This window comes from Pelodiscus sinensis, chromosome 11, assembly GCF_049634645.1.
Source record: "Pelodiscus sinensis isolate JC-2024 chromosome 11, ASM4963464v1, whole genome shotgun sequence".
Classification (NCBI taxonomy): Eukaryota; Metazoa; Chordata; order Testudines; family Trionychidae; genus Pelodiscus; species Pelodiscus sinensis.
In genome coordinates, this window is record NC_134721.1 from 7,411,583 (window position 1) to 7,436,334 (window position 24,752).

The 24,752-nt window shown below is 45.0% G+C and overlaps 1 protein-coding gene across 3 annotated transcripts in view; it reads left to right on the forward strand.

The window, feature by feature from the left end:
• The window catches only part of LOC142830906 (uncharacterized), a 56,784-nt gene extending 32,321 nt beyond the window's left edge, over window positions 1–24,463 (forward strand). For all 3 annotated transcript variants that reach the window (XR_012906438.1, XR_012906439.1, XM_075938558.1), the window contains one exon: window positions 23,522–24,463. Coding sequence is in view for 1 of the 3 variants with exons in the window: in XM_075938558.1 (XP_075794673.1) it covers window positions 23,522–23,597 (76 nt within the window). In the remaining 2 variants the exon portion in view is untranslated. The remainder of the gene's footprint in view (window positions 1–23,521) is intronic.
• Window positions 24,464–24,752: the final 289 nt, after the last annotated feature.

Here is a 24,752-nt window from a genome sequence, read left to right on the forward strand (position 1 = left end):
TCCTCTCTCCATCTCTTTCCCTAAGCCTTACCCCTCCCCACCTCTTCCCGCCTCCACTCTACTCCCTCCCCTGAGCTTCCACCCCTTCTCTGCCCCTTCTCTGCCTCCATTCCACCCCTTTTCCCAAGGCCCTGTCTCCATCCCATCTCTTCTTGGTCTGCCTCACCTCCTCCTCCAAGTATGCCCCATCCCTGTTCCTTCCCCTCCTATGCGGAGCTCCTTGAATGCCACAAATCAGCTGTTCCATGGTGTTCTGGCAGTGCTGAGAGGGTGGGGGAAGAGTTGGTCAGTGGGGCTACTAGCACAAAGGGGATGCAATGGGGAGGTGGGGAGGGAGACAGAGTGGGGAGCTCAGTGTCAGTGGGTGATTTGCACCCACTAATTTTTTCCCATGTGTACTCCAGTCCTGGAGCACCCAAGGAGTTAATGCCTGTGCACTCCTGCAGTCCTTATTCTGCACTCCTACTAACTTTTGATATGGACTTCAACATCAGCAATACCTTAAGGGGTAGGGTCAAATACTGGGGTCAGGGAATGTAATCATGGGTATGTCTACACTAGCTCGGTAGTTAGAGCTAGGTAGGCAAATGAGGGCAACCGGAGTTGCAAATGAAGCCCGGGATTTAAATATCCCGGGCTTCATTTGCATCTTTAAATAATGGAACGTGGATCGAGGTGTACTGGTAGTTCGAATTAGAGATCCTAATTTGAACTACCTACTCTGTGCCGCGTGTAGCCGCGGGCATGGAGTTCGGACTAAGGGGGATTTAAAAATGGCGGCGCCCGGGAAGATGCAAATGAAGCCCAGGATATTTAAATCCCGGGCTTCATTTGCAACTCTGGTTGCCCTCATTTGCCTACCTAGCTCTAACTACCGAGCTAGTGTAGACATACCCCATGATCCCACAGAGACTTTCTGTGTTTCAGAAGGAAGGAAGTGGGGTGTAATTTCCTTTTAAAAGCAATATCCACAGCTATGGCAAAGAAGCAGAGCACCATTGAGGTCTGTAGAGTTACCCCTGTGGAGTCCCTGGCTCACTGTTTTTCAAAACAGTTCATGCTATTTTGAATGTTAGATCTCCTGGGGCTAACCAAAAACCCATTCTTGGTCTAACCTATAAATATTTCACACCCTTATATAGAATATATCTCAAAGCACTCTCCCAGACTGTCTGAGAGAGTTGCTGAGTGAGCTATCCTTTTTTAGGCCATTTGTAACCAAGCTAATCTAGACAGGCCTAGATTAAGACATAGGCCCTTTAGAATCATAGAACACTAGAACTAGAAGGGACTCAAGAGGTCATCAAGTCCAGTCCCCTACCCTCATGGCAGGATCCAGTACCATCTAGATCATCCCTGATAGATGTCTGTCTAACCTGCTCTTAAATATCTCCAGAGATGGAGATTCCACAACCGCCCTAGGGAACTTACTCCAGTGTTTAACCACCCTGATAGTTAGGAAGTTTTTCCTAATGTGCAACCTAAACCTCCCTTGCTGCAGTTTTAGCCCATTGCTTCTTGTCCTATCCTCAGAGGCTAAGGAGAACAATTTTTCTCCCTCTTCCTTGTGACACCATTTTAGATACCTGAAAACTGCTATCATGTCTTCTCTCGGTCTTCTCCTTTCCAAACTAAACAAGCCCAATTCTTTCAGTCTTCCTTCATAGGTCATATTCTCTAGACCTTTAATCTAGAGAATTAAGATTCTTAACATCTGCAAACTTAAAAAGCATACTCTCTCTGCCAATATCTGAATCGTTGATGAAGATATTGAACAGAACCGGTCCTGAAACAGACTCCTGCAGAACCCCACTTGTTATGCCTTTCCAGCAGGATTGTGAACTGTTAATAACTACTCTCTGAGAACGGTTATCCAGCCAGTTATGCACCCACCTTATAGTAGCCCATCTAAGTTGTATTTGCCTATTTATTGACAAGAATATAATGTGAGACCGTATCAAAATGCTTTACTAAAGTCTAGGTTTACCACATCCACTGCTTCTCCCTTATCTACAAGACTCATTCTCATATCAAAGAAAGCTATCATATTGTTCTTTACACATGCTATATGATTTGTTCTTTACAAATCCATGCTGGCTGTTACCTATCACCTTATTATCTTCCAGGTGTTTGCAGATGAATTCCTTAATTACTTGCTTCATTATCTTTCCTGACACAGAAGTTAACCTGACTGGTCTATAGTTTCCTGGGTTGTTCTTATTTCCCTTTTTATAGATGGGCACTAGATTTGCCCTTTTCCAGTCTTCTGGAATCTCTCGTGTCTTCCATGATTTTTCAAAGATGATAGCTAAAGGCTCAGATACCTCCTATATTCCTTGAGTATTCTAGGATGCATTTCATTAGGCTCTGGTGAGTTGCAGACATCAAACTTTTCTAAGTGATTTTTAACTTTTTTTTTTAATCTTCCAAACCTACCCCCTTTCCACTAGCATTCACTGTTAGGCATTCCTTCATCATCAGACTTCTTGGTGAAGACCGAAACAAAGAAGTCATTAAGCACCTCTGCCATTTCCAAGTTTCCTGTTACTGTTTCTCCCTCCATTCCTTAGAATAATGAATTCTATGATTTAATGATCACTTTCACTCAGGCCCGGTTCCAGGCCAGTTCCTCCCTATTTGTTAAAATCAAATCTAGAACAGCTTTCCTCTAGTAGCTTTTTCAGCTTTCTGAAATAAAAAGTTGTCTTCAATGCAGTCCAAGAACTTATTGGATAGTCTTTGCCCCGCTGTGTCTAGATAGTTGAAGTCCCCCATCACCACCAAATCCTGCCCTTTGGATGATTTTGTTAGTTGTTTAAAAAAAGCCTTATCCAGCTCTTCCGCTTGGGTAGGTGGCCTGTAGTAGACCCCGAGCATGACATCACTCTTGTTTTTTACCCCTTTTAGCCTAACCCAGAGACTCTCAACACATCTGTCTCCTACATCCATCTCCACTTCATCCAAGTGTGTACATTTTTAATATATACGGCAACACCTCCACCCTTTTCCCACACCTGTCCTTCCAGAGCAAGTTGTACTCTTCTATACCAATATTCCAGTCATGTGTATTATCCCACCAAGTCTCTGTGATACCAACGATGTCATAGTTGTGTTTATTTATTAGCAATTCAAGTTATTCCTGCTTATTACCCATACTTCTTGTATTTGTATAGATCGTTACCAACAATCTATGTTGCTGGCATCACTTGACTGCACCAGAATTTCAAGTCTCTAGCCATGTGGCTGAAAACAAAAATGCTTGGAGATATGAGGAGACATGACAGACCCCCTCTCCTGCCGTTGAAGGCAGGAGGGGAATTGCCTTGCCATAAGAACTGAGACTCTCATTTGAGAACCCTTTTGCAAGACCTATTCCTGGTTGGGCCAGGTTGGGATTAGAGCAGGAGTTGACAATAATTTTTGGTGGGGGATCACTCCAAGGTTTTGGAAAGTGGTCAAGGGCTGCACTTTCCTGTGGTGAAGGTGCGGGGTCTAGGATGGAGGTTGGGTGCAGAAGGGTGCATGGGATAAGGGACTGGAGTGCAAGAGACGGTGTGAGGTCTGAGAGGGAGTTTGGATGGAGGGGGTTGTGACCTGGATCCGGGGATTGGGGTATAGGATCAGGGAGAGGATTCTGTCCTGGGGGAGTAGTGTAGGAGGGGGTACAGTGTCTGGGAGGGAGTTATGACCTGGGGTAGGAGGGTGCAGAGGGTTTGGATGGTGACCTGAGGGAGGGAGTTGAGGTGCGGTAGGGGCGGGGGTGCCAGAGGCAGGTTCTGTCTGGGAGGTGCTTACCTAAGGGTCTCCGGGCCAGCATCCCTGCAGCACCCCCAAAGGAGGCTGAGCTTCATGCCTTCTGTAGCCCTAGACCGCTTAAAACTGCAGGCTGTTCCCTCCATGTGGCTCTCAGCTCTGGGTGTGGGGAGAGGCTTGCATTGCCCCAGTCCTCCAGGCCAATGTCTCAGCTCCTATTAGCTGGTTGTTTCCAGCCAACAGGAGTTGAGAGATTGGCTGGGGTCAGTTCCTATTGGTCAGTTGTTTCTGGGCAATAGGGATATGTCTACTCTGCATTCCTCTTTCGAGAGAGGAATGCAAATGCAGGTGAACAAAATTGCAAATGAAGTGCGGATTTGAATTTCCCACGCTTCATTTGCATAATCACATCCAGGCGCTATTTCGAAAAAAGAAAAGCTGTCTAGACACGGTTATTTCGAAAGAGAACCCTTCTTTCGAAATTACCCTTACTCCTTATAAAATGAGGTTTAAGGGTAATTTCTAAAGAAGGGTTTTCTTTCAAAATAACCACATCTAGACAGCGTTTCTTTTTTCGAAATAGGGTATTTCAGAATAGTGCCCAGATGCGATTACGCGAATGAGCACGGGAAATTCAAATCCGCGCTGCATTTGCATTCCTCTCTCTTGAGAGGAATGAAGTGTAGACATATCCTAGGAGCTGAGGATTGGGCTGGGGGTGGGGAGATCACTTGAAGCCTCCTCTTGCTGCCTCCAGAGCAGAGATCCACATGGAGCTGCCTGAGGGTCCCAGCAAGGTGGTCCGCAATCTGGATCCTGTGGCTTGGTAGGCTGGATCTGGCCCACAAGAGGTATCTTGCCTACCCCTGGGTTAGACACAGGAGGCACATGTTGGGGCTGGGAATCAGGTCTGCTACATGCATACTGTAGAGATTCTGGGTGGCATTGCTGCTCATGCGCAGCAGAGGACAGGCTGTCATAGCAACAGGCAGCCCTCTCGTTCAGTTACGCCGAGGGTTGCTCTGGGCCATGAAGAGCCGCAGAATAGGAAGGACACAAAGGTTGTTCCCCCAAGGCTGCAAATTATGTGGAGCTCTGGTTCATGAGAGAATCTTACTCAATAGCCATAAGAGTTGTGCCCATACTTCTCAATGGGTTGTTAACAACAAAACCTTCTATTCTGGTGCCTCTGCCACCCTGCCCCTTAAAATAGATGTGCCCAGCTGTGCAGGTGAGTACTCACAAAGCCCTGCTGTCATTATGGATACACAGTGGTGCTTTGTTTTCTTTCCTGCTCCTCCCAAGTGGAAGGAGATTCTGCTCCTAGGGTTGATAAGACTCTCTCCAGGAGGCCAAGGTAGTCCCTTTTCCTACTGCTATATCATGGGAGAGACAGTCATGGGTGGGCACATCACAAATCTGTTTCCCATGGATTTGTGCCAGAAAACTGGATTTTCCAAATATTAGTAGAAATTGAGAGAGGGACAGATTTGTCAGAGACAACGTATTTAAAAATATGAATGAATATTCATGGAAACGTAGGTTCACATTATTTAGGGTGATATTAGTGTACTTCTGTGTTATTAGTGTACGTAGTGTATTAGGTGGTTCTGGGGAAAGTAATAAATAATAATAAGCATTTATTCCCTCACCTTTAATCTCAGCAATACAAGGTCTGTGCTTAGACAGGCTGTTTTGTTGCCCATTGTCACCTGCATCTATTTATCTAACAAATGCTATTACTTTAGTCTGTCACAGACCGTGGTTCCATTTCCTGTCTACTTACGATGTGACTTACAGCACCATCACAGGACTGTTTAATAGATAGCTCAACATCATTTCTCACTCCCTATTTCATGCAGCATGGGGGACACATTTTTGATCCATTTCCTTTGTGAGGGACGGTCCATGTGTTGGAGCCATATCTCATTGTCATATAGATGCACTGGTTGTAAACCTTCCTGTTCTGACTGAACAGGGTGATTGCTCTTCCCCAATGTGTGGCAGCCTATTCTACTTCATCTCTTGATTTATTTTCATCTGGTTTCCATCTGACCTGTGCACATCTACTCTGTCACTTGTGCAATAACGGTTCCATCTGTACAGATTTGCTTGTGTTTTGCTGTTGATCTTGATCTTGATTTTACTCAATTCATCTTTACTCCCACATGTGGGATTTCATGGTTGAATGTCTTGGGGATTCAATTTTCTTGAACCTTATTTGAAATTTCATTGGAGATACTGCAGCCTGGATGTAATTGCAGTTTTTCTCAAGATCTCTCAGTTTAAACCCCATTTGAATATGCTTCTAAGGGAAATCCTGACAGTATGATCAACTCAATTATATCAGGAGTTTTGGAAGAACTTGCTATTGTAAGATAGCTTCCTAGTGTGTCACAAACAAAGAGTTGGAAACATTATAGAAATCAAAATTATATCAGGGATGTTAAGAAGCGGGCATTTCACTAATTGTGCAGTCGATAATATTTTTATTGATGACACGATTAGTCGACAAGGGACGGCACTCAGGTCCGGGAGTTACCCCCACTGCAGCTCTGCAATTTAAATGTAGTAAGATCCGGGTTTTCCCCTGCAGACTGGTGCTGCTCCACAGGATACAGAACATGAAGGAGCCTCTGCCTATAGCAAGCCCTGGCCTGCCGCATGCAGAGACTGCTTTGCGACACTGCCCCTCGCCCCCCCACACACACTGTTGTCTCTGACAGAGGCGGTAGCATGGGGGGGGAGAAGGGAGCAGGCAGCACCACAGAGACGGTGCTGGGAGTAGCTCCTCCCAGCACTGACTCTTGCTTCCCCCTCCTTTGATGCCTCTGATACAGAGGCAGCAAGGGGCGGGTGGTGAAATGCGAGTGAAATGTCGACTCAACTACTCACTTATATCCCTACCCACCGATGGTAGCATTAAACATAATGTAATCTAGACAGTGTTAATCAAAAATGCTGTATGATTAACAAGTCTTTTACTTCTATAATTGCAGCAAACGCAAAAATATATTTCTGTCCCGGGAGCAGGACTATTCTAATGTTTCAGCCATTGAACCTTGTTTTAAACTAGAAGACTTACTCAGCATTGCCTTGGTCATTCAGGGCAGGGGGCTGGCAGTGTGTGGGAGGGGTGCAGAAGTCAGGGCAGGCCCTTAGAGTTTTAGGGGGCAAGGCAGGAGGATGAGGGTGTGAGGGGTGCAAGTGTGAAGGTTAGTTTCCATCTGGCAGGATTTTCTCTCTCTCCCCCCTGTTGGCAGAGCCTCCCCCACCCCCAGCCACCAGTTACCTTCTGTTCCACACCCATCAGCTCCCCTGGCTGCCAGGAGCTTTCTGCCTCTACCCCTAGCCCTCCATCCCTCCCAGCCACCAGGGGCCTTCTGTCTCCCCCCAGCCATCCCTGGCCACCAGGGACCTTCTACCTACTCCCCAGCCCCCCCTCCAGCCACCAGGGGCCTCCCCCCAGTGTTGCAGCCAAAGGCTGGGCGTGGGGGAGAAAGGGGTTAGGGCAGGTGGGTTACTTACCCAATCTGGTGGCAGGCAAGATGGTGGAACCCAGCCTCACTGACCACTTTCTTGGTGGTGCGGCTGCCTCCAGTGTCCACTCTTCATATAGCTCTCCCTTGCACCTGCTGCCCCCAGTGGCCACTCTCAGTATCATGTCCCTCCTTTCTGTGCCTCTCCTTTTCATGCTCCTCCTCTCTCTGCCCCCTTCCTTTCTATGTTACGGAAAACAGTCCCATTCCTGGCACTTCCTATTGTGTTGGCACAATTAAACCCTGACCTTGCTTTAAGTTAAGATAAAAGAAAGCTGCATATCAAATGCGGAAGTCCTAGCTCTCATCGTTTAGGAGGAGTTCTCGAAAAAACAGACTCACAAACGGACAGACATTTCTAAAATATAGAACTAGATAATGCACAATAGACATGTTTTGTTGAGGAAAAATCTAGCTATTTAAAAATATATTGTTTCATAGATGTACTTTAAACACTTCTGGATTTTTTTTTAACTGAAACCACTGAATGTTGCTTGGTTCCACCTAAAATAATTCTTAAGCATTCAAATGCTGGTGTAAGTAAATTATTTGAGGAGGAAGTGGCACTAAAACAAAACATCCAAAGCAGGAATTGACTCTTCATGCTTTTGTCCAGCACTGCCTCAATCCTAACAGATGCCTCTGCTTGATACTCTAATATAAGTCATGAATGTTAACTTTTGAAATGTATATATTATTTTGTTTGGGCTAATTTGGTGAGAAAATGGTATACATGTACTCTAGCAATCCATGTAGACAGACACCATTTACTGGGTACCACAACACTATTTCATGCCCAAAATGAAGATGAGAAAAAAAGGAGGTGACAGAAGAAAATAAATTGCTTTAAAGAGATGACTGTGTCAAAGGCTGAAGATGTGGATTGCATACATATACACAGAAATGGGACTGAGGCTGTTTGCTGTGCCTTCCCATCTTGCCATCCACACAAAAAAGTTTTTATTCTGACCAGTTTATGGGTGACAAGCTAAATTTAATAATAATGAAAAAATGGAAAGAAATCCTCCAAAGTTTCATCAGCTAATTCATGTTATAGGATCAGTGGGTAAAGCTGTCAGATTGCCAGGACCCAGCTGCGGGTCTGTCAGGTATATGCATTTGACAAAAAACAAAACAAAAAGAGGACCTCCCCAACCCACCTTGCAAAATGTATTTTTAGTAGTGAGGATTAAAAAGAGCCAGTCTTGCGGCAATAAAGACTGCAGAAAGTTTAGCTTGTTTGTGGAGAGAACTATACAAATCATAGCAAAGAGAATTATACAAATCATACTGTTTTCTCTAGTGTTATTCAGACTGTGGGAGCGTGGGAGAAAACTTGTTGATTGGTACTGCCCCTACAGTCAGTCTGAAATTAAGTGTAGCGCTGTTGTCTACTGGTCAGAGCAGTATCAGAGGGGTAACCGTGTTAGTCCAAATCTGCAAAAGTGGCGAGGAGTCCTGTGGCATCTAAGGGTATGTCTACACTACAGCGCTAGTTCGAACTAACTTAGGCCTAGAAATTTGGGTTGCTGCTCAGCCTTTTCACATGTCCTGAAAGATGTTTCACAATCCATGGAGTCCATCTACTTGTTTAAGAGTGTTGCAGAACACCCATGGTTTTAGTAGTGAAGCACTTCAGGTCAATTAGCTCTGCCTAGTGAGGACTCCCCGTGGGCATCATGGAGTTTTCTGCTCTTCTCCTTTCTGTGCTAAGAGGAAGCTGCCAACTACAGTTTTATTTCCTTCCCTTTGTCATTATGAGGAAGTTTTGTTGAAGTGGAGGGCCTTGAAGAGGCCCAGACCCTAGATTAGCCTGATTTCATCTGGAAGCTTCTATAGCTGAATGCCCTCCACCAGGAATGCTTTCCTTCTGATTGTCCCATCCATCACTCTGGTTTTGGAAAGCTGCACTACAGCAGGTCAAAGATGACTGTGTGGCTGCTGACATGGTTGTGTCCTGCCTTGCTGCTGTCTTTGGCCATCAGACCAAGGCCTGGATCTGGCAGGAGAAGTCGAATTGGGACAGAGTGATCATGTCATGCAGTGTGGAGTTTGGTGACTAGCAAACTGGGCTCACCACATTGCTTCCTCCTTCAGACCATGAGCCGATGAGGAGGCAGTGATTTGAACACATGGTCACCAAAGCTAGACACTCACCCTGCACCAAGAGTAAGGGGCAAACCTTAAATCGTTTATGTGTATTCAATTAAAAAATAACCCTATAGCAATGTGTCATGAGGGTTTCATGGCTAAATCCTAAAAAAGGCAGGAAATGAGCAAGTTAAGATTGCATGTGCAGCATCTGACCCCAAGGTGAACATTTCAAATCACCTAGGTCAGCGGTTCTCAAAGTTTTTGGGCTCCAGAACCCTTTACATGCGTAAAAATGTATGCAGAGCCCCAGCGGTCCACTGATTGTATGCATTGTACCTATCGATGTTTCCAGTTTGTCAACCTCGTGGAGACCCTGGAGATGTCTCGCAGAGCCCTGGGGCTCCGCGGAACGCAGTTTAAGAAATACCGACCTAGGTGATTTAAGAGCCTAAGTCCCACTGACTTTCACGGGATCATGCAGGCGGTGAAAGAAGCAGTATTTTTTGCCACAGAGAAGCATCCTCCTTTCCTCTAGGAAGTTTGCAGGATGAAGCTGATGTAAAAACAGGCTGGAATAAGCAGTGTATCAGAAATAGAGACTGCTTGAGCAAGTGTGTGCTTCTTCACGTACTGCTTGTATGAATGTGCTGCAGGGGAGAAGGACTGGGTGCTTTGAGTGCCTTTCAGGTAAGCCCCTAGGCTATCAGAGGGTGGCAACCTTGGTGAGAGGCATTGTATGATTTCATAAGCATGCAGGTGCTGTTCTTACAACCACAAGCTGGTGGGGGGTGTGGAGTCAGAGTTTGAAGGGCACAGCCAGGCATGGCTGGCAGGAAAGTGGAGCAGGCATGGAACTTTAAGGGGGAAGGATCAGAATGTGGGTAGGCCTCACTGCCTTTCTGCGTGAGGAGTGCAGAGGAGGTGGGTGTCTCCTCACTGTGATAAGACAGAGTTTACAGAAATGACTTGCAGGGACTGGCAGATACAGTGAGCGGCAACTCTGACGACATCGCAGCATGTCCCGTGAGGCGACGTGAAAGCTGTTAAAGGCACTCACTCCTTTCTCGCACACCTTGCAGTAGCGAAGAGAATTATTTCCAGTTTACTCTTCAAAAGACTTTCTGTGGAGCTGAGGAGACTCCAAGTAAATACAACCAGGGCAGTTGAAAGGCTGGCTCAATTCAAATTCTATTAACAATGAGAAAGGTTGCTTCATTTTCCCTTTCATGCTCATCTGAGATTTGTATTTGAAAATTAATTAAAAGTGACCTCCTCAAATGGCCACAGGTTTTTTTTTATTGTGTTAAACATATTTTTCAGAAGCCTTCAACAGCAGCCAGCTGTTTTTCCAGCAATAAGCAATTTGTCTCTTGTGTAGATGCTATGATGCTGTTTTCATGTGGGCTACGTCTACACTGGCATGATTTTCCGGAAATGCTTTTAACGGAAAAGTTTTCCGTTAAAAGCATTTTCGGAAAAGAGCGTCTAGATTGGCACGGACGCTTTTCCGCAAAAAAGCCCCGATTGCCATTTTTGCGATCGGGGCTTTTTTGCAGAAAAGAAATCTCTGCTGTCTACACTGGCCCTTTTGCGCAAAAGTCTTTCGGAAAAAGACTTTTGCCCGAACGGGAGCAGCATAGTATTTCCGCAAAAAGCACTGATTTCTTACAGTAGGAAGTCAGTGCTTTTGCGGAAATTCAAGCGGCCAGTGTAGACGGCTGGCAAGTTTTTCCGGAAAAGCTGATGATTTTCCGGAAAAACTGGCCAGTCTAGACATAGCCGTGGAGTTTCATACTGAACAATAAATATATCTGATAATAAGGTCGTCCCGAGAGCACTTGCTGGAGTAGCCTGGACTCTTATTGTTTTGATGATCAGGAGCTCAAGTGAGGGCTTTCCCTTCACCTAGAAGGGTTCCATAGGGAGAAAATAATCTTAGGGTACAGCTAGGCTGCGGGGGGGGGGGGGGTTCAGGATACCAGAGGTATCCCGAAAAAACTCCACTGCATCCAGGAAACACGTTTGATCTTCCGCTTTTTTTTTGGTGGAAGAGCAAACACGCTCTTTCTGAAGCCTCTGTACTCCTTGTTCTACAAGAAAGAAGGGGGCTTTCGAAAGAGGGTTTTTTTCCAACCTTTGGCCCAGTGTAGACGGGCCAAATGTTGGATAAGCCTCTTCCAACAAAAGTATGGGAAAAATCTGTAGTCTAGATGTACCCTTAGATAGCCTGAGCCACCAGCCACTTGCCAATCAGGGGCGCCATTTCAGATTTTGGTGGGGAGGGCTGACTTGTACATGTCGTGATGGGGGGTGGGGGAAGAGGGTTAAAGCATGGGGGGCAGACTGAGGACATAGTCTTCAGCAGTGTTACTGAGCATGCTCAGTACAAGCCAAGCACCAAATGTGGGGGGGGGGGGAACTAACCCCATCGGCCCTCCCCAAACACACATCATCTCTTTCCAGGGGCTACCAAGGCACTGGAAAACTCTTTTAGCAGACAACTTAGCAGTTAGCTGACAGGAGCAATGTATCTAATTCTTAGATAAAAGAAAGAAAATTAAATAAATATTAGACCCACTCAACTCTAACACTAACATATTCTGACATCTTATGGCAAGTCACTTAAGGGACACTGGTTAGCCTTAAAATTTTAATGTATATTCTTACTTTGTTACTATCTCTGTGGTGACAGACCCTGTCAGGACTCCTGAGTGCTATCTCAACTCTGGAAGGGGAGTAGAGTCTAGTGAGTTACAGCAAAGGGGCAGATACATTTCAATTCTATATAAGAACATCAGAATAGCCATACTGGGTCAGACCAAAGGTCCTTCTAGCTCAGTATCCTGTCTTCCGATAGCGGCCAATGCCTGGTGCTTCAGAAGGAGTAAACAGAAGAGGCAACCAACATGATCCATCCCCTGTCGCTCATTCCCAGCTTCTGGCAAACAGAAGCTAGGGACACCATCCCTGCCCATTCTGGTTAGTAGCCATTGATTAACCTATCCTACTTGAACGTATTTTGTTCTTATTGGAACCCTGTTGTGGTTTGTGCCTTTCCACCATCTGGCAAAGAGTTCCAAATGTTGATTGTGAAAAAATAATTTATTTTCTTTGCTTTAAATCTCCTGCCTATCAAGTCAAGTGGGTCAGCTTCTTGTGTTGTTAGTGAAGGAATAAATAACATTTCCTTATTCTGTTTCCACACCATTCATGATTTTCTCGACCTCTAACATATCCCTCACACTTTAGTCATTTATTTTCCAAACTGAAAAGTCCCAGTCTTGTTAATCTTTCCTCATGTGGAAACTGTTCCTTACCCGTAATCATTTCTGTTGCCCTTTCTGAATGTTTTCCAAATCCAATATTTCTTTTTTTAGATGAAGTGACCAGATCTGCATGCAGTATTCAAGATGTGCATGTACGATGACTTTATCTGTAGGCAATATGGTATTTTGTCTTCTTATCTATTCCTTTCCTAGTGATTCCCAGTATTCTATTAGCTGTTTTACTTTATAGACTGCCACTGCACATTGAACAGATGTTTTCAGGGAACTATCTGCAGTGATTCCAAGACTTCTTTCTTGAGTGGTATCAGCTATTTTGTATGTATAGTTAGGCTTATATTTTTCCACGTGCATTACTTTGCACTTATCAACGCAGAATTCCATCTGCCTTTGTGTTTCCCAGTCACCCAGTTTTGTGAAGTCCCATAGTAACTCTTTGAAGTCATCTTTGGATAAGTCCCTATTCACCCATTTTTCAAGAACATTTGTAAGTTTCACAGAAGTGATCCAAATGCAAATCTCAGCAGCAGAACATGCATTACTACTCTTCTCCCTCCTCCACCCCCGTCTTTTAAGTAGGGTACCTGGCAATGTTTTCATGATGATCTAACTATCCTTTAATTGCCTGAATGCCCAGCCTTTTGTTATTCTTAATCACCTGCATCTCTCTTTTTATAACATGAAAGCTCATCATCTAATAAACCATCTTGTTAGTCTTTTCTTTTTATAACAAACTCCCTGCCTCAAAGGCAAAGCTGCAAGCAGCTCAAACTGTGGCATTTAAGAACTCCTCTGAAGTCAGGGCATGCACGTTTAAACAGACCTCAAGAATGAAATCTAGAGGTTCCAATCTCGGGGGAAGGGGGCTTACTGCCCCCCAACCTCCATAAATGCTGCCCTTGTTGCCAGTTTTCAAAAAGTGAGTATAGATTATTTAATTAAAGTCAGGGGAAATGGGGATTGATAACAAGCCAGGGTCTGAGTCATAAGAAAATAAGAACAGCAGTGGTCCACTTTGTTTTCTGAAATTGACCAATGCTCAGTGCTTCAAAGGGAACAAAGAGAACAGGCAGTCATCAAGTGATCCATATGAATGGTACATGTGCACTATTCTAAATGCATTCTTTGTAAGAATCTGGTTTCGGAGAATGTTTTTATCCTTACACTGGGTGCCAATAGAAGAGCGCTGGCCTTCTTTCTAAGGGCCTGAATGGGAGCTAAGTCCTTCTGGAAAAATTGGCTCCAGCTGTGGTCACTGAACACTATAAAAGCTGATCTATGTGCATGTTTCAGCTGGTATTTGCTGGCCAGTCACATGGCAAGTCAGTATTTAGGGGTTTGCACCTGGTGTTTCCAAGGGAGATGATGAGGTGAAGACCACACCGTACTCACTGAGTTTGTGTTTGTAATTATGTTAATTAGTAACATTAATCCTTCCAAAAGATTCCAAGTACTTGAGTGCCATTTGCCCCCAAAGCCACTACTCATCTGTTTTCTGGCTCCAACCCTCTTTGGGCTCCCCATGGCCATGCTAACCTGGCAGTGTGACAAGATAAGCTGTGTCAGTCCTGGCCAACCCTTTGGGACCGGGATTTGCTCTTCTACACAGAAATGTTTCCACTGGAGGAAAAGGGCTGTGTCCTGATAAGAGATTGGATGAGCCCTACTAAAAAGTAGGTATTTCAAGGAGGCCTCCAAACTTCCGTCTGCCCCTTGCTTCCTGCCTGGCTTCAGAGCCTTACTCCAGCTTACAGAGAAGCTGTGCTGTTAGGGAGTCCTTAGCCACCACCCCCTTTTTTTAGATCTCGCATATGCTGGAGTATAAGCTCCAAGTCTGCTGTCTTACTCCATGAGTCTGTCCTATTAATACTGATGGAATTGCAGATGGAGTGAGACATTGTTCAATGTAACACCAATGGGATTGGGAGCAATCTTTCAGAGCATGGCCTTCCCTATGCAACTTTTTCCCAGTCCATGGAGTCAAGCCCAAAGGAGGCCCCCTAGGAAGAGCTACTTTGGAGTCTGCAAAGGATCGGGATACTTGCTACATGGTGTCACAACCTCACCAGCTGTGATTTGATAGAACTGGCTCCTGCCAGCTTCAGAAATGGAGGGGAACAATTGAAAGAACAATGAATTTCCTCAGGAAGTAGCTGGAGATCCAGCAAATGGCTTCCTCCCCCGGAGTCCTTCTGATACAAGGCCCCCATGGGTGGCGCAATGCTGTTGGAGGAACTGCCTTTCAGATAGGATGTAAAACAGACCCTGGAGTACTTGTGCTCAATGGGTATCCAAGACACTTGTTGTCAGATTAGAGGGGGGGAGGAAACCTGACATTCAGGTCATGTCCTCGCTCAGGCACAGAAGTGCAGCCTCCCTCTCTCTGCACTTCCTAGTGGGTATGCTTTTTTCTCCACTTTCTTTCCTATGTAGATGTGTAGCATTGCTGTGCTCTGGTAAACCAAGGTCACTGCTGTTAAAAGACATGTAAAGAAGTCCCATATTCTTCACTGGCTTTATATAGGTGCTGCAGGGCTCCATTATTTACGCTCCCAGAACACTTTGAGATCCTTGGAAAACAGGTTCCGGAGCATTTATTATTCCCCGCGTATTCCAGAAACAGATTGTTTGGAGCTGCAATTAGACATGCACTGGTGGCACATGCAGTTTCTTTATTTCTAGTTGGCTCTCACCAGCTTTTGACCTTGTTCTTAATGCTCTAATCTCCAGTTAGAAGACGAAGAGCAAAGAGAAGATGGGCCAGAGAGATGTTCAGTAAGAAGAGTTTGGCAAGAGCTGGATGCCTAAAAAGCAGGTTCCGCTGTATTGCCCTTTGGGTTGATCCATCCCCCATCTTTGTTCATGGGCACTCTCTCAGTGACATTTGATAGCTTAGCGCTAATACGAGTACAATGGAACGTGTTAACGGGGCCTTAGACACAGAAAAACTCTTAGCATAGGATGTGACTTTGCCAAATGGGTTCCATTGAACACATTGGGCCTGATTTTCACTTACTCTGAGGCCCCTTTCTGTTAGAGCTGATTTAAAGTTTTTAATCCAAATTGTGTTTCAAAGGGAAAATGATCTTTCAGCCAAACTACGTTTTTCATAGGCATCTGCTTTCCATGGAATATTTCAAGTTGTGTCAAAAATGAAAAAAATGGACAGTCCAATACTTCATTGCCAAGAGTCTTGCCAGTGAAACTGTGCCCAGCAGGGAATCTGTTCCCAGGCCTGGAGTAAGGGGTATTCTTCCTTCACTACCCTACATCATAGAGTCATAGAATTCGTTTCTGCTTGGTGTTGTTCTTAAATGACCTCACCGTGATGGTTATATAATACATTTTTCTCATTTGTTTCTGAATAATAAATCAGAAAACCCCAGAGAGCTTCCAAAGGCGATTATTCTGATTCTTCCCTTTACATTATCTACTAAAGATTTAAACTCCCAAAACCAGGATTCTCTGGTCTGGCAACAGCCCAATGGTTTGGCATGGATGTTTCAGGACCAGAGAGTCTCAGTGGAGGGCCAGCAGCAGCAGGGAGTTCTGCGGGCTGGCAGGGCAGTGGGCTACCCACAGCGAGTTGCTGGCAGGACCGCCCAGCATACAGCAGGAGGGCTGCCCAGCAGGGCTGAGAGACCCAGTGCATGGCTGCCTGGCAGGGCCAAACCTGGGCATGCAGCTGCCATGTGAGCCAGGAGCCCTAGCACACAGTTGCCCAGTGAGTCAGGAGCCCCGGTGCACAGCTGCTAGTAGAGCCTGGAGCCCTAGCACATGACTATCCAGTGGGGTCAGGAGGTGTGATAGTGACAACTGCTCAGCGGGGCTCAGCAGTAGGCAGAGATCCAGCCAGGAAGCTGGCAGGCCGGACCAGGGCTGGGGGAGGGGGCAGTAGCAGAGGGGCCAGAAATGACTTCCCCTGGTCCTGCAGAATCCATCACCCAAGACAGGTTAAGTCCTGAGGGTGCCAGACCAGGGAGGTCCAACCTGTACATATTTTAGAGAGTTTGTTTGTTCAATAACATCTCGTAAACAATAAGAGCTAGGACCACCAAATTCAGCACACAGATTCCTCTTATAATTTAAAGCAATGTAAGGGCTTCGTTATACCAGGAAAACAGGATGTGCCAGGAATGGGATTGCTTCTCATACAACCAAACAAAAATGAGATAATCACCAAAACAAGGACAGTCCTCAAAACTGATATAACCGAGCAAATGTTGAGAGAGACTGAACCAAGATGAGCCAGAAAAATAGGATGAACCTAGAATAGGATTGCTTCTCAATAAACCTTACAGAAAAGAGATACAACAAAGAAATTTGGAGTAGTTCTCTCTTATGGCACAGCTAAATGAATGCTTAAAGTTTGAAAACTAGAAGAAAATGTTTTTGGAAACCAAATTGACTCTATATTTGTTAAAATATAATGAATGAGTTTATAGGGATGACGAAATAAAATACATTTGATAAAATTCCTGATTTATGGACCCAAGCAACACTGGGTAAATCTGCTTGTGTGGTATATTACGGAGACTGTTGTTCCTGGATATGAGCTGATGATAATGGGCCAGGGTAATGGGATTGTCCTGGCAAAAATGTGAGGAAAAATTGAACTGCTAAGGAAGTGTTAGCAGTGTGGTTGTTAAGTTCATGTCAGCTGTATGCTGTGCTACAGTAGTTCAGATACTTTGTTGTGATGCACTGAAATGAAATCAATGCCTAGATATTTACTATAGAACTTTCAGACAAAGGTTTTTCATTTTTTGTATCAAAGAATATAAATTAACTTTTCTGAATGAATGAATGAATGAATGAATGAAGCATTTGACATGTTCCATGAGATCAAGCCCCCATGCCTGCAGAATGCACAAGGAAGAATCTGCCATATTTACCATCAATGTATTTAAACCTAGCCTGGTGTTGTAGGTCATTATGGAGACATGGTGGTCCAGGTCAGTTTAGGGACTAATGCCGCAACATAATGTAGCTCTGTTGTCATGCTAATTACAGAGTAGCATATACATCAGTTTACACTGTTAAAATATCAACATGAAAAGTGAATTGTTCCTATGTCTATCATCTGACCCATTGTGCTGTCTTTGAAAGAGATATTTGCCTTTGGTTCTAGTGGGAGCAAGATTTGGTTCCCATAATTAATCATGATATTATATTACTCATAATACTTTACTGGACTAATGCTGAGGAATTTCAGGCTACTTTACTTTTTTTAAAATGTGATTGCTACTAAAATCAGTGTGTTAATGATCAGTGTAGTTAACGTTCTTGTTGGTGAGAGGAGCATTAATTCTGCACAGATGAATGGCAGTGAGTAGCATGAATTTAATTAAAGAGAACAGAGATAAGTGCTGTACTGTATGCTGAAGTAATGTTTACTGTACAAATTGATTACTCTAAAGACAGATTGATATTTTCTATTCCATTTAAAGTGAAGATAAGGAATACACAGGATGATACGTATTCATTCTGAACAGATTCAACTTTTTTTTAAGGATGTAAATAAAATATACTGAGGCCTTGTCTCCACTTACTGGGAGATCGATGTGCAGATCGCTCTCCCAGCATTTAATTTAGCAGATCTAGTAAGGACTCCCTAAATGAACCACTGATCGCGAACTTTCAAGTCTGGTACTAGAGTTGCATATCTCAGGTCAAACTTCTCGCCTAGTGAGAAACCTGGGGATGGTTTGATGAGATAACATGATCTTGGTAACTAATTGACCATTCATTATCAGTGGGAAATAGGTCAATGGAGGGATGATAGGAGTTACTATAGAGAACTTTCTGGGTGTCTGGCTGGTGAGTCTTGCCCACATGCTCAGGGTTTAGCTGATCGCCATATTTGGGGTCGGGAAGGAATTTTCCTCCAGGGTAGATTGGCAGAGGCCCAGGAGGTTTTTCGCCTTCCTCTGTAGCATGGGGTACAGATCACAGCTGGAGGACTCTCTGTATCTTGTGGTCTTCAAAGTATCTGAAGGCTTCAATATCTGAGATATAGGTGAGGATTATTCTAGGAAAGGTGGGTGAGATTCTGTGGCCTGCATTGCGCAGGGGGTCAGACTAGATGATCATAATGGTCCCTTCTGAGCTTAAAATCTTTGGCTATGTCTAGACTGGCCCCAAATTCCGGAAAAGGGATGCAAAGCAGGTAAGTCAGCACAGGGAAATCCGCGGGGATTTAAATATCCCCCGCGGATTTAAATAAACATGTCCGCCCCTTTTTTCCGGCTTGGGGAAAAGCCGGAAAAAAAGCGTCTAGACTGGCGCGATCCTCCGGAATAAAGACCTTTTCCGGAGGATCTCTTATTCCTACTTCCTACTTGGGCTCTTCCATGCTAACAAAGGGCTTTATTCCGGAGGATCGCGCCAGTCTAGACGCTTTTTTTCCGGCTTTTCCCCAAGCCGGAAAAAAAGCGGCGGACATGTTTATTTAAATCCGCGGGGGATATTTAAATCCCCCGCGGATTTCCCTATGCTGACTTACCTGCTTTTCATCCCTTTTCCGGAATTTGGGGCCAGTCTAGACGTAGCCTATGAGTCTATGAGTCTATGGTCTGAGAATGCTTATAACAGAAATAAAGATAGATCACACCAGAACTTCAGCTGGTATAAATTGGCATAGCTCCATGACTTTGCTGGAGGTACACTTACATAGGCTAGTTGAGAATCTGACCAATAGCACTTATAAAGATCTTGATATTGTCAGACAGCTGTACAAAGAGCTGGATTGTTTCTAGCTATGTACAGTTGATTGATGAACCTTTAGCCCAGGGCTACTCAACACGTGGCCCTCAGGCCGCATGTGGCCCCCAGCCCATTTGTTTGCAGCCCTTGGTGCAGTTTGGGTTTACATGGGGCTTGACATGTGGTCCATGGATGGGATCCTTTGAACATGGCCTCCACTGGGAACACACTCCACAACTGCGAGGCATCTCCCAGGCAGGGTGAGCACTGAAAGCGGACAGGCTGGCTGGAACAGATGGGTACAGAATGTCAGTGTTTCTTAGCCCTCATGGAAGAGGTGCCAGGAGCACCGGGGTATTGTGGGAAATGCTGGCTGCTTAGCCTTGTGGGCAGAGGCTGAGAGGTGCTGACTGGCTCACACTGGCCACGGTTGGGTCCAGTGCTGTGGCTTAAGGCTTAATCTTTGTATTCATGCCTGTCAGAGTAAAAGAAGCTATTTGCATATATTTTCATGCATATGCAAGCACGCTTAAGCTGTGTCCCTCGGCATGTGCTGTGAGTATCATTGTGTCTCCTGGGGCTTGCAAAGTTAAATAGCCCTGCCTTACCCAATTTCATTAAGGAAGTGAGGAAAGAGTAATTGGAAAGTCCTTTATGGGATCCCCTCGTCATCCGAGATCTGGGAGGAAGAGGTGGGGGGAGTCCGGGCCCTCCCTCTCATCCAGGCCCCAACCCAGGGTCCTATCACTGGCGGGCAGTTCCCACCACTGGCTCAGCGGGGAGTTCTCCCCAAAACTCACCGAGCCCACTGAGGCCTTTCCTGGTCCCCGCCCTGGATTGCTTCCTACCCCCTCGCCCTGGCCGACAGCGGTCCCACCTGTGGGTGTGGGTCTGGCTACAGCAGCAATGTTGGCAGGTGTGGCTTGGGAAACAGCAGTGGCCAGGGCAGCAACGGCTTCTAGGGGGGCTGCACAGTGCAGCGCAGCCGTCGTTGCAATCTGGCTCATCCCGGAGACAACAGCGGCAGGGGTAACTGGTCCAGCACCTCGTGTTTAGCTGCAGCGGCTGTGGCTCCGGTGTCTGGAGAGGAGCTCCTTCCTCTCCAGTGGCTGGCCCCAACTGAGCAGCCCTGCAGGCTTTTATACCTCGGCTGCACTGTGGGCATGCCCAGCAGGGCTGTGGGGGAGGGTCGTATTCTACTCAATAGGTGGGCTCTCCACCCCCATGTTCAGTGTGGGGCTGGCCAGCCCCGTCACAGGCAGGAATGTTCTGGGAGAAAGGGTGGTTCCACTCAGGTGATCTGGGCTGTACTCCTGGTTCTGCCACAGACCTCCCTGTGTCATTGAATGGCTTACGAAGTTGATCCATGCCTCAGTTTGCTATCTGTACATTGGAAATTATAAACTGTGCCTTCTAAAGGGATGGGCGGTTTAATTAATTATGTTTATACATAAAAGGGCTTTGAGATCTTTAGATAGAATTAACAAGGCAATGTTATGCTATTTTTCTTGAGAGGTAGGGAGAGACTAGCTCTCACACTGCTACTTAGAGGAGTAAGGTTTCCTCCTTACAGCCGGATCTTAGCTCTGGATGCAGGGGAGAGTAGAGCATGGAGAATGCACAGAATCATGGCTCCGGATGATGGTATGTAAGAGTGGGAAGTGGCAGATTATACCTTCAAACTGACAATAGCAGATTATCCTCAACTTTACGGCAGCCAAATGCCCCAGAAAACAGGCTGCCCTCTTGAGTGGTGCAGCTGCACACTGCTTACTTGGGGCCTTGCATGAAAAGTTCCATAGTGTGTTTCTGTGTGTGCCAAAAGTGCACAATGGGACTTTGTGTGTTGCAGAAGGGACCACATGGCCAGTTAGTGTGCATGATGTAGATTCATATCCTGGCAAGACACATGCTGACTTGCCATGTAGGTACACCCAAGGCTGTGCCTACATTGTGTTGCAGTGCAGACGATAGGGGTGCGAATTGCAGAGCGCACTGAAGTGATGCTGTCTCATGTGTGGACACTCCTGGCACAAATGGAAAGGCTGTTTATGTGGCATAACCCTAGTTGAAAGAGGATGCAGTGTGGGCAGATTCTAAGCATTCAAAGAATTCAGCTCACATGGAAAATATATGTAGCATGGAGCTGGTCTCTTTATGCAGCACACTTATGTCAAAAGAGGAGTGTGCACAGTGAGCATTACAATGATCAGCCATACATGCTGCATGTGACTGTGGCATGCAGGGTGTTTCATAGTCTGGGCCATATTAATTAAATTCTGCAATCTTTTTTGCCCCAAAGTTTGTATTGTCAGCCATCACTGCCAAGGCTCTGTCTTCCCTGTTTGTCTCCATATAAAACAATTTTCTTTTCCAGTGTACGTCACCCAAGTCAAAAAGACCTAAGAGTCCCAACTGTATAAAACAGCCTGTGGCCACTGGGTTAGAACTGTCAGTTTTACACATGATGGGTGCCTGACAAACATATTATACGTATAATTCAAGGCTGACCTTATACTGCACCTGAATTTAAATCTGTGTACAGTATGGTGCTTTATATCCTAAATAGGCTGTTAACACAGCCCTTTTCCTTTAGTGACATACTGTAACTGCCAACTCTAAATTGTCATAAACAGCAGCCAGAAGGTAACAACATAAAATGAGTTCATTTTACAATAAAGATGCCAAATAATTGCTGTGCACACTAAAATATACTTTCCTTTTAAATAGTTTAATGCTCAAAGATAACAAGATTATTCCATAAAAATTTACTACAGTCCCCATATTTTAACATCTATGGGGTGTCACAGAGACACAGGGAATTGTACACAGTTAGCCTACAGGGCTGCAGACTTTATTGAGATACAAACTTTACTGAGCTATTGAAAGAAGCAGAAATAGTGAGCAATAGAGCCAGAAAAATCTAAAAGCAAGGGACTGCCTTGATAGCAGCCTTCAACTTCCTGCAGGGAGGTTCCAAAGAGGATGGAGGAAAGGCTGTTCACAATAGTGACGGATGGCAGAACAAGGAACAAAGGTCTCAAGTTACAGTGGGGGAGGTCTAGGTTGGATATTAGGAAAAACTATTTCACTAGAAGGGTGGTGAAGCGCTGGGATGGGTTACCTAGGGAGGGGGTGGAATCTCCATCCCTAGAGGTGTTTAAGTCTCGGCTTGACAAAGTCCTGGCTGAGTTGATTGAGTTGGGATTGGTCCTGCCTTGGACAGGGGGCTGGACTTGATGACCTCCTGAGGTCTCTGCCAGCCCTATGATTCTATGATTCTATGATTCCTCTGCAGCACAGGGTGTGAATCACCTCCTCCAGTCAGCTGGCCATATTTCATTCAGTTTCCTGCCCTTCCAGAGGCTTGGGGTATTAGTCCCTCCTGTTCTCTCCTTGTGGCTCATAATAGTTTAGTCTCCTAAGGACTTCAGTTCAATGTGGAGGTCTCGGGGTGAAATCTAATGATGTTTTATATGAATACCACCCCTGCTGGAACTAAGGTGTGTAATGCAAGTCAGACAGGATGTATCAGAGGGGTAGCCGTGTTAATCTGAATCTGCAAGAGCAACGAGAAGTCTTGTGGCACCTTATAGACTAACAGGTTTATTGGAGCATAAGCTTTCGTGGGCAAAGACCCACTTCGTCAGATGCTCATGTAATGCATGCTCCAATATATCTGTTAGTTTATAAGGTGCCACAGGATTTCTCAGACAGGATGGTGATACAAAAACTGCCTGTTGTGAATCCATTGGTGCACAGGAGTGCAACTGGTATCCATCCCTCTGAGCCAATAGGAGTAAAATAGGAACATAGTTTGTAAACTGTAAGGGGATGGAAAGTGCTACAGGTGGTAAGTTATTTGTACAGCACTGTTACAGTAGTCTAAAATGCAGACAAATGATGGTCCTACCTTACAGAAGGACGTCTTTTACCTTACATTTTCTGCTGCAGAGCTGTGCTTTCCGTACCTCCCATTGTGACTCTAAACACCCCTGTATTCACACCCTACCCTCTACTGTAATAAGCTTTGTGCAGACTATGCCTTGCGTGGTATCATTTAAAAACTAATATCTTTCTGGTCAAGAACTTTCTGATAAATGTGTGTAGTATCATTATATGTAAAGTTATTAATTTCCCTTGTAGGATGTCACTAACATCTGTTCAAGACCAGACGCCCTTGAATGTACAGGTTGAATCTCTCTCATCCGGCACATTCTAGTCCAGCAACATCCGTGGTCCAACATGATTTTAGTTAGCCAGATCTTTATGTATCCTGCGTGTGGCCAAGTTTTCCATGATCCCATAAAATTTGTTTACATCCACCAGTCCCAGCTCTCCGTGCTTTATGTAGCTCTAAATTACCCCTAAATGTCTTCTGAGAGCCCACTAAACAGTGGAGCTGTTGGTAATGCTACTAGACAATACTGACCTTCTGTGGTTTGGCAATTTCTCTTGTTTGGAAGTGGGGAAACTATAGATTGAACCTCTCTAGCCCAGCACGCTTAGGACCTGACTGGTGCCAAAGTCCTTTGAAAGCCAATGAAGATGTATTTGCCATGTAGGTAAATGTATTTGCCATGTAGGCAAAGTGGACCTATCAAGATCTTCCATGCTAACAAAGGGTGAAGGCAAACTCACGCTATCTTGGCTGGGGAGGAGATTGGCAGTCACATATCTAATGTCCATTCAGCTGCACTGGAGGGGGGGGCAGGACCTACAATAATTTGCATTTTAGCGCACATAGTTCCAGCAGGGAAAGAAGCAGCAGGAAACTTCCTTCAAGACAGACTCTGTGTTGCCTATATCACAGCTGGAAATAGCAGTTGGGAGGTGTGCTCTAGAAGAATCCCTTTTAAAGCTTCATTGAACTATAAAAGAATGTGACCAAGAAATCCCAAGTTATCTGTGTTTCACCTAAGAAGACAAAGCAGCCTTTGACATTGGTGGATAGATCCTGACCCCAGGAGTTGGGTCAACCATCTTGATGGAAACATGTGGAGGACTTTCTCTTGAATGAAGTCCAACTTGTTTAATTTTAGTTAGTAGAAAGTGTTTTATCTTTATTTCTCTTGCTACCATTTCTGACTTTAATTCATATGTTTGTACTTCCTTAAAATCTTTTTTTTTAATGATATAAACTTGGTTCATTTTTAATCTAAAGCAATCCAGCACTATGTTTGAACTGACCTGTCTGGCAACTCCAGTTGAGGTAACAAATGGTTGGATATTGACTCTTTAAAAGAACAACAAATCTTAATATTCCCCTGATTGTTCCAAGACAGGGAGGAACATTTCAGAACACATCTTCTGAAGGCATTTTGGGGCTGGGGAGAGTGTGGAGTCACTTTGCCAGTTGTTCACCAGATTTGTGGAG